The sequence below is a fragment of the Plecotus auritus genome, assembly GCF_963455305.1.
Source record: "Plecotus auritus genome assembly, chromosome: 8".
In the NCBI taxonomy this organism is placed as follows: domain Eukaryota; kingdom Metazoa; phylum Chordata; class Mammalia; order Chiroptera; family Vespertilionidae; genus Plecotus; species Plecotus auritus.
In genome coordinates this window covers 27,748,558-27,766,047 of record NC_137782.1, presented here as the reverse complement: position 1 = coordinate 27,766,047, position 17,490 = coordinate 27,748,558, and the positions used below count along the sequence as shown (strand labels likewise).

The 17,490-nt window shown below is 51.6% G+C and overlaps 1 protein-coding gene across 1 annotated transcript in view; it reads right to left on the bottom strand.

The window, feature by feature from the left end:
- Positions 1–9,072: 9,072 nt before the first annotated feature.
- EYA2 (EYA transcriptional coactivator and phosphatase 2) overlaps positions 9,073–17,490 on the bottom strand; it is a 219,510-nt gene continuing 211,092 nt past the window's right edge. Inside the window, exons 15-16 of the mRNA XM_080684634.1 lie at positions 16,414–16,514; positions 9,073–9,842 (exon numbers count right to left, since the gene is read on the bottom strand). Of these exons, the coding sequence (XP_080540760.1) occupies positions 9,762–9,842; positions 16,414–16,514 (182 nt within the window). The 3' untranslated portion in view covers positions 9,073–9,761. The remainder of the gene's footprint in view (positions 9,843–16,413; positions 16,515–17,490) is intronic.

Genomic DNA, 17,490 nt, shown 5'->3' with positions numbered 1-17,490 from the left:
CGCCACCTGGTGGCCACTAAGCAGAAGTGCAGCCCCAGAGAGCGCTGGAGCAAGGAGAAAGGTGGGCTCAAGTCGTTCATTCAGGGCACTCCATAGGAGCCAAGTACTGGAGACAAGTGCTGAGCAAAACAGGTGCGGCCTCTGCCCTTACCTGCCTGGTATCCTCATTGGGAAGACATCAAATGTGCACCTAAAGGTGGGGCAGATGCACTGGTGGTAAATAAGCAGGGTGAGAGGGAGTCCGATGGTGTGATTGCCCACGGCCTGAGAAGCTGCCTGTGAGCAACAACTGAAGAGGTGGGGACAGAGCTGGGGTTGCTAGGACAGCGATTCTAAACTCTGGCTGAACATTAGAAGCACCCGGGGAGATATAAAACAAACCAAAAATGCCAGATGCCACTTCCCTGAGTAATGACAGCCGTCTCTCTGGGGCTTGAGCATCTGTACCTCGCAAAGCTGCTCGGGTGACCCTAATGGGCAGCAGAACTGAGAGCTACTAACCTTGTTGGAAGAACAACCCAGGTGGAAGGAAGAGCGAGTGTAAAAGGCCTGAGGCGGGAACCTGGCATCTTTCAGGAAGAGAAGGCAGGCCAGTGAGGCCAGAATGGAGGGCTGGGGGTGGGGGTGGGGGTGGGGCTGAGGAGCTCAGAGAGGCAGAGGGCTGGCTGAAGTGGGAGGTGAGATGGGTGTATCTGCATTGGTTAAACCTAGGTTCCACGTGGGTGTATCTGATAATTGAGCCTAAGTACCTGAGATATTTAATTGGCTGAACCTGGATACCATCTTGATCTATCTGATTGGTTGAGTGTAGGTCACGTGCTTAGTCCAACTGCAAGGGAGGCTGGAAATGTGAGATTCTGCCTGCTTCTGGTGCAGACTCCTGAGGTGGGGAATTGTCCAAACAAAAGGCCTTGGGTTGACAAAAACATTGATAGCACCCATTGCAGAACTGCCCAAAGTTTCTGTCAGTCAGGTAGGTTGTAGAGAGCAGAATTCACCCAGCCAGTTAGAGCAGAAGGGTTTGGTAAGCCCACAGGGGTGTAATCTGTACAGTGTCAATTTGGCTAGGTTGGGAACTACATTTCCCAGAATCCCTTTCCTCGAATGGTTCTGAGTTAGAATTGACCAAAAGAGCAACTTGTGTGAGATTTTTGAAGGTGGATAGGAAGCAGTGTTAGGGGCAGAAATAGAATTCTGGGGACTAGCTATTAGTTATAAGAAATAAGAAATATTAATCATGCTCTGTTAACTGTGATTGTTTTGTTCTGGTTAAAGAAAGCACATTCTAACCTGGCTGGGAGGTGTACAGGGGACCTGGGAACTCCCCTGGAGATGCTGCTCATCTGCTCCATCCGGGAGGTGCCTGTTACCATGGAAAGAATAACAACCTTGTTGAGGAAAGGAAACAATGGAGTCCGGGTGTCCCCTGCCCTTTGCAAACCCCAGCCCACGTTGCTTGTAATCTGTAGCCATTACACCCATTCTTATTCCTTTTGCCCACTTCCCACGTAACCGTTGTCCTTGTACCCCATATAAACAGCTGGCTTATGGGGGAGGAGTGCAGAGGGGATTTTCGTGGGTGACCTGCGGCGCTCTCATGCTGCTGGCATTATTGGAATAAATGCTCATATATGATTCCACCCTGTCTCTGTTGAATTGGCTCACATAGTGACAGGCAGCCTGGACCCCTTGGTGGTCCAGTTTCAGCAGCAGCCTCTTTTCTTGCAAGGTCACTGTGGCTAAACCTGGCGACAGACAGCTGCAGACGTGCAGCAGGCTCCCTGGCCCTTGCTGTCCTCCGCGCTGCGTCCAGGTCTTCTTGACTCCTGGGTTCCAGTGCCTGGCCCACCCCTGGATGCTTGGCTGCAGAAGTGATGGCTCCCCATTGATTTATCTACCAGTGCCCCACTGCAGACTCACTCGGGTGGCTGGACGTGCCTCACGGCTTTTCAGATTGCCTGGCTGTTGACTCCCTCTTCCCCCTTTCAGACCTCCACTTCCCCAGCTCCTCCCACCACGGGATAAGGTCCAGTGCCCATCAGATGTTACTTACCCCAAACACCTGGGCCATCTAGCTGCGTCCCTGATTGGGTCTGATTGAAACAGGATGAGTATTTACAGAATCACTAGGAAGACCGAGAAAGCCGCACTGTGGGACTGAGTCACCAGTGGGGGTTGGCGTTGGGGTTGGGTGGGGGTGGTGCTGTTCCCACAGGATAGGGTCGGCCCGTGCCAGCTTTGCTCTGGTCAGCACCTGCAGGCACATGCCCCGTGCGCAGCCACCTTTCTCCCTCTGACCTCAGTACCTAATACAGTCTCTGTGACCGCAGCTGGTTGGTGGGCTGTACCTGCTCCAGATCCTGGCTGTGAGGGAGTCTGCGGGGCCGTTCCAGCTTTCTAGCCTCATCAGTTCAGGAAAGCAAAGCAGAAGGAGGAGGGCTGGCTGGATGTCGAACAAGCCAGTTCTCACCCAAAGACGTGGCCGGGGATTACACCTTTGGCTTTGCCATCTGGCCCAGGACATGATGTTAATGCGAAACCGCTGTCTACCTGGCCCAGCATATAGTCCGAGGCCAGGCCAGTTGGGCACGAGACAGCTTGTTAAAACAATCCCGCACAGACCTTGGTTCACCTTGATAAACGGAAGAAGGGAAGTTCATTTACGCAGCATCTTCTATAGTTCAGGCAATTTACGTACAGTGCATTGCAATAACCTGCTTTTTGCAGCTGATGACATCAGGCCCAGAGATTGAGAAAGCTGCCTGAGGTCACACAGCTATTTAGTGGCAGAAGCTGAACTTGACCCCAGTCTGATGACACACAAAAAATGCCTGCTCTTAACCATTACTATACCTTTGTCACTACTGGAGAAGCTTTTGTATAAAAGCCACTCATTCACTCACTCATTCACTCATTCATTCTTAACTAGGTACTCAGTCTCAGCTGGGCAGTTTCATGTGCTGGGGACAGTGGTGGACAAAACAGAAAGAGGTACTGCCAGACTGGTGTGGCTCAGTGGTTAATCATTGACCTATGGACCAAGAGGTCATGGTTTGATTCCTGGTCAGGGCACACGCCTGGGTTTCGTGCAGGAGGCAGCCAGCCTATCAATGATTCTCTCTCATCATTGATGCTTCCATCTCTCTATCTCTCTCCCTTCCTCTCTGAAACCAATAAAAAATATTAAGAAAGAGTAGATATAAAGAAAAACCACACAAAAGCAGACAGAGGTAGATATAGGGTAGTGGGAATTACAAACTGCTCCCAGGGCCAGGCAGAGAATAGAAACCAGAGGAACAAGTTGGAGAGGAAAGAAGACATAGACATGCTTTCTTTTTAAATTAAACGTTAGAATAGATTTGTGCATCATTTTTCTCTCCTTGTAACATGTAGGTCCCTTGGTCTAGTTTTTGTTTTTCCACTTTTGATAGAAAAATATTTCTCCACGATGAAAAACACAGTATGTGTGACTGTGATGCTAAATAGTAACTGATACTTGGCCTCAGTGTGTCGGGGAGACAATAGGGTGTGGTGGGGACTGTGGCAAACAGGCGAGCCTGGAGAGTACCGCAGCCGTGGTGTGGCTCCGGTGATCTGGTGCAAGTGCAGGCCCAGTGTCTCCAGATCGTCCATTTTTTTTTTTTTTTTTTGAGGAATGTTGAAAATTTAGGCTTTGAGTTCCATCTCCCAATTTTAAATAGTTGGATCAAAGTTTGAAAACATAACGTGAAAGGAATAAAACTGGTCTGTGGACCAGATCTGGCCTGTGAGCCACTGGACTGCCACCGTGGGCTGAAGAGCATTAGTTGAGGAGTCAACGACGCTGGTTGGAGTCTAAGCCCTGCCACCTTTCAGCTGGGAGGTCGTAGGTGAGCCACAACACCTCTCTGGGCCTCAGTGTGGCCCTCTGTAAAATGGGATTTATCAACAGCATTGCTTGCCAAGCCTTTTTCTCAACTAGTATTTTCCAAACAATGGGCTGCGAAATTGATTTGGATTTTGACCTGCACCATTTAAAAACAAAATAGAGCCGAAACCGGTTTGGCTCAGTGGATAGAGCGTCGGCCTGCGGACTGAAGGGTCCCAGGTTCGATTCCGGTCAAGGGCACGTACCTTGGTTGCGGGCACATCCCCGGTAGGGGGCGTGTGCAGGAGGCAGCTGATCGATGTTTCTCTCTCATCGATGTTTCTGACTCTCTATCCCTCTCTCTTCCTCTCTGTAGAAAATCAATAAAATATATTAAAACAAACAAACACACAAAATAGAATAGGATCGAAAAAAAGGCTGCATCGTGGTAGTATAGGAAGGCATTGCTCTGTGAAACATTTGAGCTTCACACGCATGACAGGCATGCACTAGTATTTACACACACACACACACACACACACGTCTGTGTTCTGCTGGGTCTTGATGTAATTTGCATTTCTTACTGAGGACTGGGGTCAAAAAGTTTGAAAACCACTGTTCTAAGTGTTGTTCATGTCTGAATGCACTCAATGCTAACAACAAATCTGTGAGGCTGGCTCTCTGTCATTCCCATTAATAACTGAAAAGCTGGGGTTCACAGAGGTGACATCCCCATAGATAGTAAAAGGAAGATCTGGGATTTGACCCAATGCCCACATCTTAACCATCATGCTATCCTTTCTCTCCAGACAGGGCCATGGTGGTTGTGAGGATGAAATGAGCTGATTCAGGTTAAGGGCTTAGTCTAGTGCAGGGGTGGGCAAACTTTTTGACTTGAGGGCCACAATGGGTTCTTAAACTGGACCGGAGGGCCGGAACAAAAGCATGGATGGAGTGTTTGTGTGAACTAATATAAATTCAAAGTAAAGGAGCGGAGGGGAGAGCAAGAGAACCCTCCACTCTTTCGGCTCCGCGGGCCGGGTAGAACAGCCGAACGGGCCGGATCCGGCCCGCGGGCCGTAGTTTGCCCACGGCTGGTCTAGTGCCTGGGACACAGTAGGTGCTTAATAAATGTTAAAAGCTGGGCTTGTAATTGCGACTTCTCCATATGTATATATACTAGAGGCCCGTTGCACGATATTAGTGCAAGAATTGGCCTACCTTCCACTGGCTTCGCTCCCGGCTGCCCGGGAGCCGCCAAGTCCTTGCTCCCGGTCAGAGCACTGCTCCTGTAGCTCCCTCCGCCCCCCTCCCTCCCCCTCATAGCAGGCATCCCACCCCTGCCATCTTTGGTTGGTTAATTTGCATACTCACTCCTGATTGGCTGTGGGCATAGCGGAGTTACAGTCAATTTACATGTTTGTCTATTATTAAGTAATATATATATATATATATATATATATATATATACACATATACATATACATATATATACATACACACACACACACTAATAAAAGGGTAATATGCTAATTAGAATGGGTGACCAGACATCTTCTGGACACCCAACTTCCTTTCAGACAGTTAGGGAGCAGCCATGCAGGCAGGCGAGCAGTTATGGGCCAGGGGTCCCGGATTGCAGAGGGATGTCCGACTGCCGGTTTAGGCCCAATCCCAGTCAGACATCCCCCAAGGGGTCCCTGATTGGAAAGGGTACAGGCCAGGCTGAAGGACCCTCGCGCCCTGTTCATGAATTTCATGCACCGGGCCTCTAGTATGTGTGTGTATATATATATATATATGGAGAGAGAGAGAGAGAGAGAGAGAAAGAGAGAGAGAGGAGGGCTGGGTCTCTGTAGGCCCATTTATAGCAGAGTGGGGGGCGGGGCTGTACGGGCAAAGACACACCCTCACTACCTACAGCCAGTGTTCACCAAATATTCATTTTTTTTTTTTTTTGCCAAGTAGTTAATGATGGAATTTAAAAAGCAGTATTTGGCTGGAGCAAGCTTATCAGCATCCTCAGAAGTTCTGGATATAAAAATAAATCCCCATTTCCCCCAAACAGTTTAAACTATTATTACATTCACAATCAGAGCAGGCAATGTTTAAAGTTGGGCAGAGCACGGGGACCAGTGCTTCCCAGCCCTGTGGGCCGATGGCTCCTGAGGCCACCACAGCGCCCAGTTGCCTCCCGGCACAGACACTCCTCTCCACTGGGATCTCCACGTGGCACAAGTCAGTTTACCACGAAGCCTGGGCGGGGCCTGAAGGAGATGCTTTGGGAAGCCTTTCAAGGGCACGTGCAGGAGGCTCAGGCGGGCCGCGGCATCGCACTGCCCTCTGGTGGTCACCGGAGAGCACAGCCCCGCCTGCACTGAGCTAGCGTCAACAGGGGCTGAACAGTGCTGGGACAATGGTCCAGCTTCTCACTCAGACTCTCCTTTACCCAGAATGACTGCAGACCATGCAACAACTGGAGCCACCTCAAACGCATCATGCGAGAGCGAAGCCAGGCACAGCGGGGAACATCCCGAGGGCCCGTTCACTCGTGTATGAACTAGATAAGGCCAAGCGAAGTGACAAACCAGAAGCCTGTGGAATGTGGGCAGAGGCTGGGCAGGGCCACGAGGGAGCTTTCTGGGGCTCGGAAATATCTTCCGTCTCTATCTGGGTGGCTGGTGCTCACCCAAGGGCAATCACAGGTAAAGACACACCAAGATGCCTACTTGCGCTTTGTGAGTGAACTCCCTGGATTATAAAATAAAGCTAGAAAATCTCCTTTAAGTTCATGGAGAGTCCTGTGACCAAAGGCCCTGCCCCCATCTTTCCCACTCCAAGCCATTCTCCCCACAGTGGCCATTCTCCTGCTTAGAAGTCTGGAGTCCTCGTTGGATTTGGAATAAAATCCCTATTCCAATGAAGTCCAAAACCCATGACCAAAAGGGTCCAGCCAGATCCGACCTGGCCTTGCCCTCTGCCCCCTGGCCTCTGCCCAGGCTTCCGGCCACTCGGGCCTCCTTTCCTTTCCTGCAGCCGGAAAGCCCCCTCCTGCTCACCTGGGAACGCTCAATCTCCCGGTCTCTCCCTGGAACGCGTTCTCCGGCTTTTCTCATCATCCGGGTCTGATCTTGGCTGTCACCTGCGCTGAGGTGACCAGCACCGCATCGCCCCACCTGCAGCCAGGGTCTGAGGAGGAAGGCAGCCTCCATCGCTGACCGAGCAGCACCAGGCCGCACATTCTGAAAGTCAAAATCTCAACCAACAAGAAGACGCACCATGACTGTCCCTGGGACAAGCACAGGCCACTTTGTGGAGCCTGAATGCTGCTTGGGATACACCCCGGGACACTCTCAGGACCACTTTCAACTGGTTTCCTTGATGTTGGCGGGCCTCAGCCTCCGATCCACCTTCTCCTCCCCGGAGGTCACGTGGCCTGCTCTCTCCTCCTGACCTCCTCCTCTTCTTGAAAGGGGACTGAGGTGTGACTCAAGCGGGAAAGCAAGCCTGTGCCGGGTGGTGTGCAGAGGAACAGGGTGTGCGTACTAGTTTCCTGCTCTGGTCTGCGGGCCCTCTCCGCCTTTCTTCTCGCGGGACAAGGCTGGTGAGTGAGAAAGTCGGGGTCACAGTTCGTCTGCCTGCTTCCTGGCGTGTTCCCTGCGCAGGAATGTCAGCTCCGGGAGGGTAGAGACGGCTTCTGTCCATTCGCACCCGGAAGTCGAGAAGAGCGCCTGGTAGATGGTTGACCCCTTGACCCCGCTTGACCGGGTGGGATGAATGAGTGGCTGCAGCACCACCACTCACACACCTGCCAGGACTTTCCTGGTGTCCCAGCCCAGACCGCTGACACCACCACGGCCCTGCTTTGGCGGCAGTGGCTCGGCAGAGGCGAGGCTCCTGGAATGGGACAAGGAGGAGGTCGTCTGATTCACAGAACTGGTCTCCTCAGCCTTCGCACCAGCACCGTGAGGCCCACGGGAAAGGGCTGGTGTTGTCATTTGGGGGGAGACTATGGCCAGAAACAAGCTCCATCTGTCCATCCAAACATCCATGCACTCACTCACTCATCTTCACACAAAACCACACCATCATCCACTCATACAAACAGCCACATACCCATTCATCTCACCACACAAGCACTTGGTCATCAATTCAGCCTTCCATCCAATCATCCATCTACCCATAACTCTACATAGAAAACCATCCATCTAGTCATCCTAACATAGTTAATCATCCATTTACCCATCCATCCTCCTATCACCCAGCTAGGCATTCACCTTCTAATTCTCTACTATCCAGTCACCTAACCAACCATCCACCCACCCACCCAACTATTTAACCACATATTCATCCATCTGTCCAAATGTCCATCTGACTATGATTCCAGTCATACTTCCATCCTTCCTTCCATCTCATCTAGAACGGGATTCTAATAGGTAACAGCATCCACTCGGTGCTTGATCTGGGATGCAGAGTTGAAATCAACAGAACCTGCCCCAAGGGAGCTCAGGGTCTAGCGGGGGAGTCTGTCTCACCCTGGGTGATGGCCTTCTAGCCTCAGAGATTCTAGCTCGGAGACGCCAATCACCACATCATCTACCGTCTCCACCAACGTGGGTACACCAGCAATTAGAGGGGGGAGCCTATACTTGTATTTAGCATCTAACCAGATGGATCTGGGCCCTGCTGGGAACTCTATGAGCAGCACAAGTCCTCAAGATGTCCTCCGAACTTCTCTAAATGACCCTCCTGCCCCATCCATGGGGTCCTTGGCTCACCCACTGGAAAATAAAGTCTTAGCATTAGACTGGAAGGTGTTGTATTTTCCAGCCCAGCCCGCATTTCCCCCAGTGCTTTTAGTAATGGCCCACTGACTTTTCCTTTGGGGGACCAGCTCTCCCCAGCTTGATGTTCATGAGGGATCACACCCCAAATCCAGCTCCATGGAGCCCGTGACTCTGCCCGTGTGGTTTTGCTAGAAGATTCTCGGAGCTCTTTGCCACTCAGGGAAGAGCCTGCCGGGGAAGTAAGGCCACGCAGGGGAACATAATTTGGTCACCTGGATCCAGCTACGCCTGGAGGAGCCATCACCTAAAGTTTCTGAAGACTTTTTTTTGGCTTCATCAAGTCTGAGTTGGATTTTATTCCTTTGTAAGTGAAAAGGTTCTGGAAAGACCAACAGATGCAAAAGCCTCAGGAGTGGCCATGAAGTAATGACACCCTACCCAGTTCAAAATGTAAACGTGGTTTTATTTAATGCCTTTTCTCCATCACAAAGTACCGCCTCCTCCCCAGGGCCCCCTCTTTCTAGAAAACAAGATGGCAGCATAAGGCACGTGCACTGTCCACATGACGTCAGGTTAGGTCCTTAAACACAAAAATAAGCAACAGTCTTCCCACAGCCCCCAATCGCCTCCCTCACCAATTGCTCGAAGATGATTGTCCCCCCCAAAGCACACCTGGAGCGGAGTGCTCCCATTAGAACCCCAGGCCGCTCCACATGCCCGTTTCAAAACAAAACCAGAGCAACACTAAGGAAACCAACCACACGGGAATGAGAACATAACAGCGGGGTAATGAGATTCGTCCATAAATTAAGAAGAAGAAGAAAACCCGAGCCTGTCCCGCCTCGTCCCAGCCCTCCCCCAGACCAGCAACGCCTCGCTTTTGTTCTGTGAGACTCGTAGGAAAGTCTGGACTCCCAGTCAGCCCTTTTCCCCAAAGTTAAACGCCCCAAAGCCTCTGCTGGGGACTCTGCGTCTCCGGACCCACGTCTGGACGGAAAGAACAGCTTCAGGGATGGTCCCGGACGCCTCCTCCTGGCTGCAGGGACCCTGCCCAGGGCCCAGCATCTGGGGGAGGTGAGGCCTGGGTGGGGTGCTCCTGGGAGGGCAGATGTGATGCGTGGGTTCTGCTATAAATACTCCAGCTCCAGGGCGTGCCTCAGCGCCTCCAGGTCAGCGTGGCAGGATATCCGCCAGAAAGGCATGTTGTGCTGGAACATAGAACACCAGCCCCACGGTTAGGCCCTGCTCCGCGCCCCCGCAGCCCCCGGGCGCCGTACCCAGAGTTAGAGCCCTATGCGATGGCAACGCGAGGCAGCAGAGCCAGTGGGCATTTTCCAAACTGGGAGGCACGGGACGTTGTCAGCAAACCGGTACCCACCAGTCAGGCCACACCGGTTTCATCCCCTCTGGCCTGTTCTGATCAGGTCATCCTGCGCTGCCTGATCCTCCACCGAGACCGCCTGGCATTAACCACACAGCGAGAAAGCGAGGGATTTAAAACTTGTTCTCAATCCTGCTGCATCCAGAAGAAAGTCTCAGCGAGGTGCCAGCCCCTCCCGAACACCTGTTCCTCTCCGCGTGAACAGCGTGCCGTGCGGGCAGGCCTCGGCAAGCAGGAGGGGAGGTTTGTTTTCTTTGTCACTTTTGTTTTTCTCTTTTCCTTTTCTTTACAGCAGGTGATGCTCGCTCTGTTACTGCCATGGGATCAAGTTTTCTTTCTTTTAATTTTTATATATTGATTTTATTTTTTAAAAAATGTGTTTTTATTGATTTCAGGGAGAGGAAGAGAGAGGGAGAGAGACTCATCCATTGGCTGCCTCGGGCATGCCCTGAATTGGGGATTGAGCCAATAACCCGGGCATGTGCCCTGACCGGGAATCGAACCAGGGTCCTCCTGGCTCATGGGTCGATGCTCAACTACTGAGCTACACCAGCCGGGCTTATTTATTAATTTATACAGAGAGACAGAGAGAGAGAGAGAGTCACTGTTGTTCCACTTATCTGTGCATTCACTGATTGATTCTCGTATGTGTCCTGACCAGGGATTGAACCTGCAACCTTGGCATATTGGGAAGACTGAGCTACCGGGCCAGGGCAGGATCAATTTTTGAAATTTAATTTATTTTTAATTAAGTAATTAAATTTTGTTGTTGTTGTTGTTAATCTTCACCTGAGGATATTTTCCACTGATTTCTAAAGAGAGTGGAAGGGAGGGGAGAGACACAGAGAGAGAAACATCGATGTGAGAGCACGATTGGTTGCCTCCCACATGCGCTCGATCCTCAACCAGGGTTGGGGGTTGAGCCTGCAACTGAGGTCTGTGACCTTGACTGGAATTAAACCCAAGACCCTCCAGTCCTCGGGCCAATGCTCTATCCACTGAACCAAACTGGCAGGGCAGCTTTCCAATTTTAAATAGAAGTGAGTTGATTGGAAGGAACACATTAAGTAGATAATAGTATAGGTCAGTAATTTTCAACCGCTGTGATGCAAGAATTTTTAAAGCATACAATACCTGACTATTCAGTCAGGGGCACTGACCTCTTTTCCCTTAGACTGTCAAAGGAAAAAAAAATGACAACAGCCAACACAACAATAGCTGTCCAGTGTTAATGAATCAAAATTACACCAATTTTTGGGGTCAAATCAACAAAAAATTTTTTTTGGTGTGCCGCAAAATTTTAATAATTAGTTTACGTGTGCCATGAGATGAAGAAGGCTGAAAATCGCTGGTACAGGTAGTATGCAGATAGAACAAAAGTGGTGGCTGGTCTATGTTAACGGTGAAACCACTCATGTGAGCAAGAAGTGTGTGAACTATTTCCACAGCCTGAGAGTTAGGAGCAGTGTCCTGGCCAAAGCTCGGCTCTACCGCCACCTGCTGGGTGACCTTAAGCAAGTCACTCTGCTGTTTGTAAGATGTAAGCTATTTGCTGTGTCCCATCGCCGTGGCGAGTCACGTATACTAAGTGCTCCATAAGTATTAGCTGCTATCGTGATTATGTGTACGTACGTCATGTCTATTTCTACAAGGACATGCTGTATAAGTAGGACAAAGTCAGGAAGCATGCAGGACAAGCAGTATATGTATGTGAAGGGATGAATTTGGGGGGTCTTCAGCAGTTTAAACAGTAAGTAAGATGTGCAATGTTTTGACACACAATGTTTTAAATAACAGTCTTTTAAATCTACTGTTACTGAGCCAGACACTGTGCTAGGTGCTTTATTATCTTACCGAGTCACCAAAACAAACAAAAACATCTTTTTCCAGTGAGGGAGGAGAAAGAGACGAGACTTTATGTAACTAAAGTTACAGTAGTGGCAAGCTAGCGATAACTAGGATTGCAATCATAGTCATAATGCAATGCATTACTCCACCTAACCCAATTGGGACCCTCTGAGAGAGGCATATGTCTATCTTATCTTACAGACGAGGCAACTGAGGCACAGAGAGGTCATGTCTGGCTCCAGAGAAGAAAGCTGACTGCATTTTTGTCACTGGAAAATGTAACCATTGGCTAAAGTGGTTGCCTGCCCAAAAGCCATCCTTCCTACCCCTTGCTTCCAGAACCCTGAATCTGGCAGCGCCGTGCCCAGATGCAGGCCACGAGCTGTGATAATCTAAGCGAGCAATGCAACCCCATTCCTGTTTGCCAGGGATCTGTCTGGCATCTCCCCGACTTGTGACCTGTTGAAGCCAACAGGGAAGTTGGCTGGGGGCGTCTGGGAAAGGTTTGCTTCCATGATGCGAGAGAAGCACCTGAGGCGAACTCCTACCTCCTTACTCCCTTCCTATTTGGATGCTGTCATGTTAGTGTGTGATGCCTGGAGCTGTGGCAGCTGTTTTGAGGTCACGAAGCCGCAAACCAGAGAGAACAAGGCCAAAGGTAGAGCAAAATGATGGAAAGGGATGCTTGTGCCCCACTGAAACATCCCAGGCACAACTACTTCCAATCTGGTTAGGTAAGCGAGTGCTTCCCGTCATCACTGCCTAGTTCCGGCCACCTGCCGCTCACAGATACCGAGCCTCCTCAGGACAGTCACTGGCCTTACATTACTAAGTCGCTAGAGGGAGCTTGCTGAGCACGTGGGTGCTCGGAGTTCTTGTGAGAATCCTGCTGCCCCGAGGTTCGTGCCCCTGGGGTAGAAACTGCAGATGCCCTTTCAGGTCCTGAGAACATCAAACCCTTTCCTGCCTCTGGGGTCGCTGCCTCAGTACTCGGCCAGCGCTTCACAGCCCCGCTCATCCCCACCTTCCCGGCTACTGTGGGCAGGATCATCGTCATCCAGAGAGATCCGCGTCCCGGGCCCTAGCGCCTGTGCATGTGCGACCTTACATGGCAAAAGGGGTTCTGTGCACCTGACTAAGTAAAGGGTCTGAGGTGGGGAGATTACCCAGAGGGCAGGGGCTTTGTCTACCACTGTGTCTCCAAGGGGCCTCGGGATAGGCGGCGACCACCTGTGGGGTTCACATCGGAGGCTCAGGTAGTAAGTCCACAGATGAGAAATAAACACGATCATTTTATCTCGTGCTAAGTGCTCTGAAGGAAATAGAATGGAGGGTAGAACGCAGCTGAGGGGAGGGTATCTACCTTTGCTGGCCGGGTCAGGGAAGGCCTCTGTGGAGGGGGTGACATTTAAGCAGGTCCCAGAGGATGAGAAGGAGGAACCGTGCAAACGTGTGGGGTGGCAGTTGAGACAGAAGGTTGCAAGTGCAAAGCCCCGAGGAGGGTGGGAGCCTGGATGTCAGGTTCGCTGCAGCATCGCATGGCTCCGGGCACATAATAGGTGCGCAAGCAATATTCGTGGGAGGAAGGGAAAGAGGAAGGAGGGAGGAGAGGGCAGGTGTGTTCGTCAAGCAAAGTCCTCAACAAACGCATCTCTCTCTCTCTTTTTTACAGATGGTGGGCTGCTAGCTGGTCAGAACCAGCCTTTGACATTTAGCACAATCTCTTGCTCCAGGGAAGCAGAATCCTATCCATCATGGGCAGATGCCATCTCTTTAATGGCTTCCAGTGGCTCAGCTCCCCTCCCTCTCCTCGCCCCGCCCACCCTTCCTTCCTCTGCAAGGGTGGCTTCTGGTCGCCACTCCTGTCCCCCTTTAAAGACGGTCATTCACTTTTCCAGGAGGATATGAGCACAGGAGGGAGGGAATGCTTCCGTCGCCTCCATCCCCCCCGGGGCCTGATGGGTCCAGAGCGCAGGCGGATTTATCACGTGTGGAGAGGTGGAGACAAATGACCCACTAAAATGGAGATATTAACAACACTGTCAGCTGAAACAAAGCCCTCTGTCCTGTTGCCATATTTCAGGCTGCTCAGGTGTCTGGTGGCCGGGGCTAATGACTCCCCCCCCCCCCCCCCATCAAGCCAGGAGAGCCGCTGGCACACAGCGCTCCTCACTAATGGGCAGAGCTGCTGCTTCCGACACTGGGGAGGGTTTTAGGGGAGTCGGTGTGTGGGGGGTGTGCGCCCTAGTCTTCTTAGGTGGACTCCATCTCATCTGACAAGCTCAGGGGTGTAGTCTGACAGGGTTTGAAACTCCTAAGTCTGTCTCCTTCCTGCCAGGTGCTTGGAGCAAAACGCACATCAGTTTGCCTACACCAGCTGTGTGACCTTAAGTAAATTAATTAACCCCTCTGAGTATCAAATGTGTCTCCTGCAAAATGAAGTGGAATAATACCCACTTTGCAGGGAGGTTTTAAGGATTAAATAAAGTGATAATGGCAGTAGTAAAGAGTTGTAGTTAAGGGCATGAGTGTAAATAATTCTCCCGTTATTTCTCTAATAGAATCATTAGATATTGATGTTTTGGGCAGTTATATGTTATACTATCATTAGTATTTCATTTCAGGACAATAAAGGGGTCATTTAAATATATCTGTGCCCTATCCAATTGGGCATTTGGCAGTGGCTGGTCCAAGGATGTCCCTGACATTCTCCAGGTGAGAACGAGAGGGTGTGCTCAGGCCACAGGCCGAAGCTGCTCTCCCACCCAACTTTGATAGAAGCAAAAAGCTCAATATTCAGTGTCCCGGCTTAGGACAGAGCTTTCCACTCCATCTGCACTGGGAGAGGGAGAGGAAGAGGGGCTCTCGACGCCCCGGGCCCTGGCAGTGGGCTGCGGGCAGTCTCACCAAGCAGACTGCGCGCGGGACCTGGCACGGCGCTTCTGGAACTCCAGTAATTCAGGGATAATTCCCGAGACTCAGGCCACCACTGTGGCCGTATCCTTGTGTATCACCTCTATCACTGTCATTTATGTAACACTTTTCCCTCTAATCCAATTCATTGTTAAAAGTGAAAGCACTTCCTCTTAAAGCAAGTGCTCAGAGTAAAAGCTGAGGTCCTCAGAAGGGCCCCTCACCGCCACCACTCCCCACTTGCCTGGGCCACCTCTGTGGCCACGCTGGCTCCCTGCAGGGGGCTCCAGCCTGCAGGCCTCTGAACTTCTTGGTTCCTCTCTTGGAATGCCCTCCCTCTGATATCCACTTGGCTCACTTCTCTTCCTCCTCCGTCTTCAATCAGATGCCACCTCGCAGGGAGGCCTGCCTTGGCCACGAGCTACACTTGCAACCTGCCCCACCCCTAGAGTCCCCTCTGTTCCCACTCTCTGCTTTATTTCCCCCCAAAGCTCTGCTCACTACCTGACATACAGTTACACGTAGGTGCTTATTGTCGCAGCCTGTGAGCTGAGGGAGGGGTGAGAGCGCTGTCTGTTCTACTCACTGCGGGATCCCCAACAACAGTGGCCAGCACACAGTAGGTACTCAGCCAATGGAGCTTACACTGCAGCTGGAGGATTTGTGATTAAGCCACTGATTACATAGATAATCCTTTCATGACAAGTGGGGACAATGTCCTGAAGGAAGAATAAGGACCGTGGGGGTGGGGAAGGGGGTCACCGGCAGGACTGATGTAGCTGGAAGGGCAGAGAGGGAGCCGGTCTGAGAACTCTTCACGGTCTGAGAACTCTTCACGCAGGAAGTACTGCTGGGCTGAGACCTGAAGGATGGGGGGGGGGGGGGGGGGGGAGAGGAAGGGGAGAGAAGGAGCCTTCCAGGTGGAGGGAGCAGTGTATGCCCAGGTTCCAAGCTCTCCTCTCCCGAGCCCCTCTCCCACACACTCGGGGCCCTCCCTCTCCTTATGGTTCATCCTCTGAGACCCTAAACATGGCTACATTTCCTTGGAATTTGTTGCTGGGGGAAGAGGGAGGAAACCAGGCCCGAATGAAGCTCTGTGACATTAACAATCCACTTCCCAGGCCTCTGGGAGGGCCTGAGAGGGCCTGCAGGTCCCTGGGACACTGTTGACAGGCTCGGACCCAGGCCTTTGGCAGCTGTTTCTTTTCCAAGAACAGAGCTGCGGCTACCAGGACCCCCAGCCCCTCTCCTCCCGGGCCTGAGATCACATGTGGGACTTTCTTTCTCATTAGCTTAATGCTGTCTTTATTAACTGGGAAGGGTTCCTGGAACATACGATCAGTGAGTATTACATAAAACACACACGTGCCCCAGCCCCACCAGCCTGCCCTGACAGAGCATCTCCTGCTCAGAGCAGTTGTCCCAGAAACAATCCAGGGCTACCAGGGCGGCGGCCAGAGGCATGGAGGGGGATTTGCAGAAGGAAATTACTCAGGATGCTTCTGCGATGTGCAAATGGGAACGACCGGCAGCAAAGAGCCGGAGGGGGCCCAGCCAGCAGCAGGTGTGCCCAGAGCCCTGGAAACACGAGATGGCTCCGGAGAGGAGCAAAAGCAGCTGCGAGATGGAAGAAGTACCTTTTTTGCTCCCTGCTCCTCTTCGACCCCGTCCCCGATCACGATGTAGACGGCTTTCCTGCCGAACCTCTGCATTATCCGCTCGAAGCAGCTCTCCTTCCCTGCATGCACGGAAGAAGGAGAGGGAGGAGAGAAGCTCGTGAGGCACAGAGCGTGGTGAGTGAGGCGCGCTGGCTGAGCCCTCGCTGGGTGCACTGTCCTCCTAAGGGTCAAGTGTTCATCATCTCACCTTCCAGCAACTGAGGCTCACACGGTTGTCATCCCCATGTGACCGATGACAACCAGAGTCACAGAGAGGTTAAGGGGCCTGCCCAGGGGGTCACAGCAGAAGAGGCAGCACAGGGTTTGCAGCAGGCTCCGGAGTCTATGCAGCTGTCTGGGGTAGGAGTGACGGACCCATTTTCCAGATGTGGTCATGAGGCTCGAGGGGTGAGGCGATTTTCCCAGGATCCCCAGGCCCACCTGTGATGACCGCCTCCCCTATTCACCTTCTTCCCAGTGTCTGGGCAGCAGCGTAAGTCCAGACACGATGGATTCACATCTTAGTTCATCCTGATTGCGTCAGCAAGTTTGGTAACCATAACAACAACAAAACAGCACTAATAACAACGAGTGACTGCTGCACTCTGACTTTACTATACACCAGGCTCTCTGCTAAGTGCTTCACCTACATCAGGCCTGCTCAGCCTCAGCCTGTGGCCCTTTGGGCCGGACACGTCTGTGCTGTGGTGCATCCTGTGCCCTGTGGGTCAGCAGCATCCCTGGTCTGTCCCCCGTGGCTGCCAGTAGCAACTCTTCCAGTTATGAAAATGAAAAATATCCCCAGATGTTCTCAGCTGTCCTCTGGGAGGCACCTTGCCCCACTGTTGGGAACCACTGACCTACATTAACTCACTCATTGAACTAACACAGCAATCCTGGTGAAACTGGAATCAACATAATCCCATTTTAGAGAGAAAGAAACTGAGGCTCAAGGTCGGTTAGGTGCCTTGAAGATGAGTGGGATAGTAGGAGGAGGAATGAGAGTAATCATACAATAGCTCCTATTTTTGAGTACCTGTGCTCTGCTGGGAACTG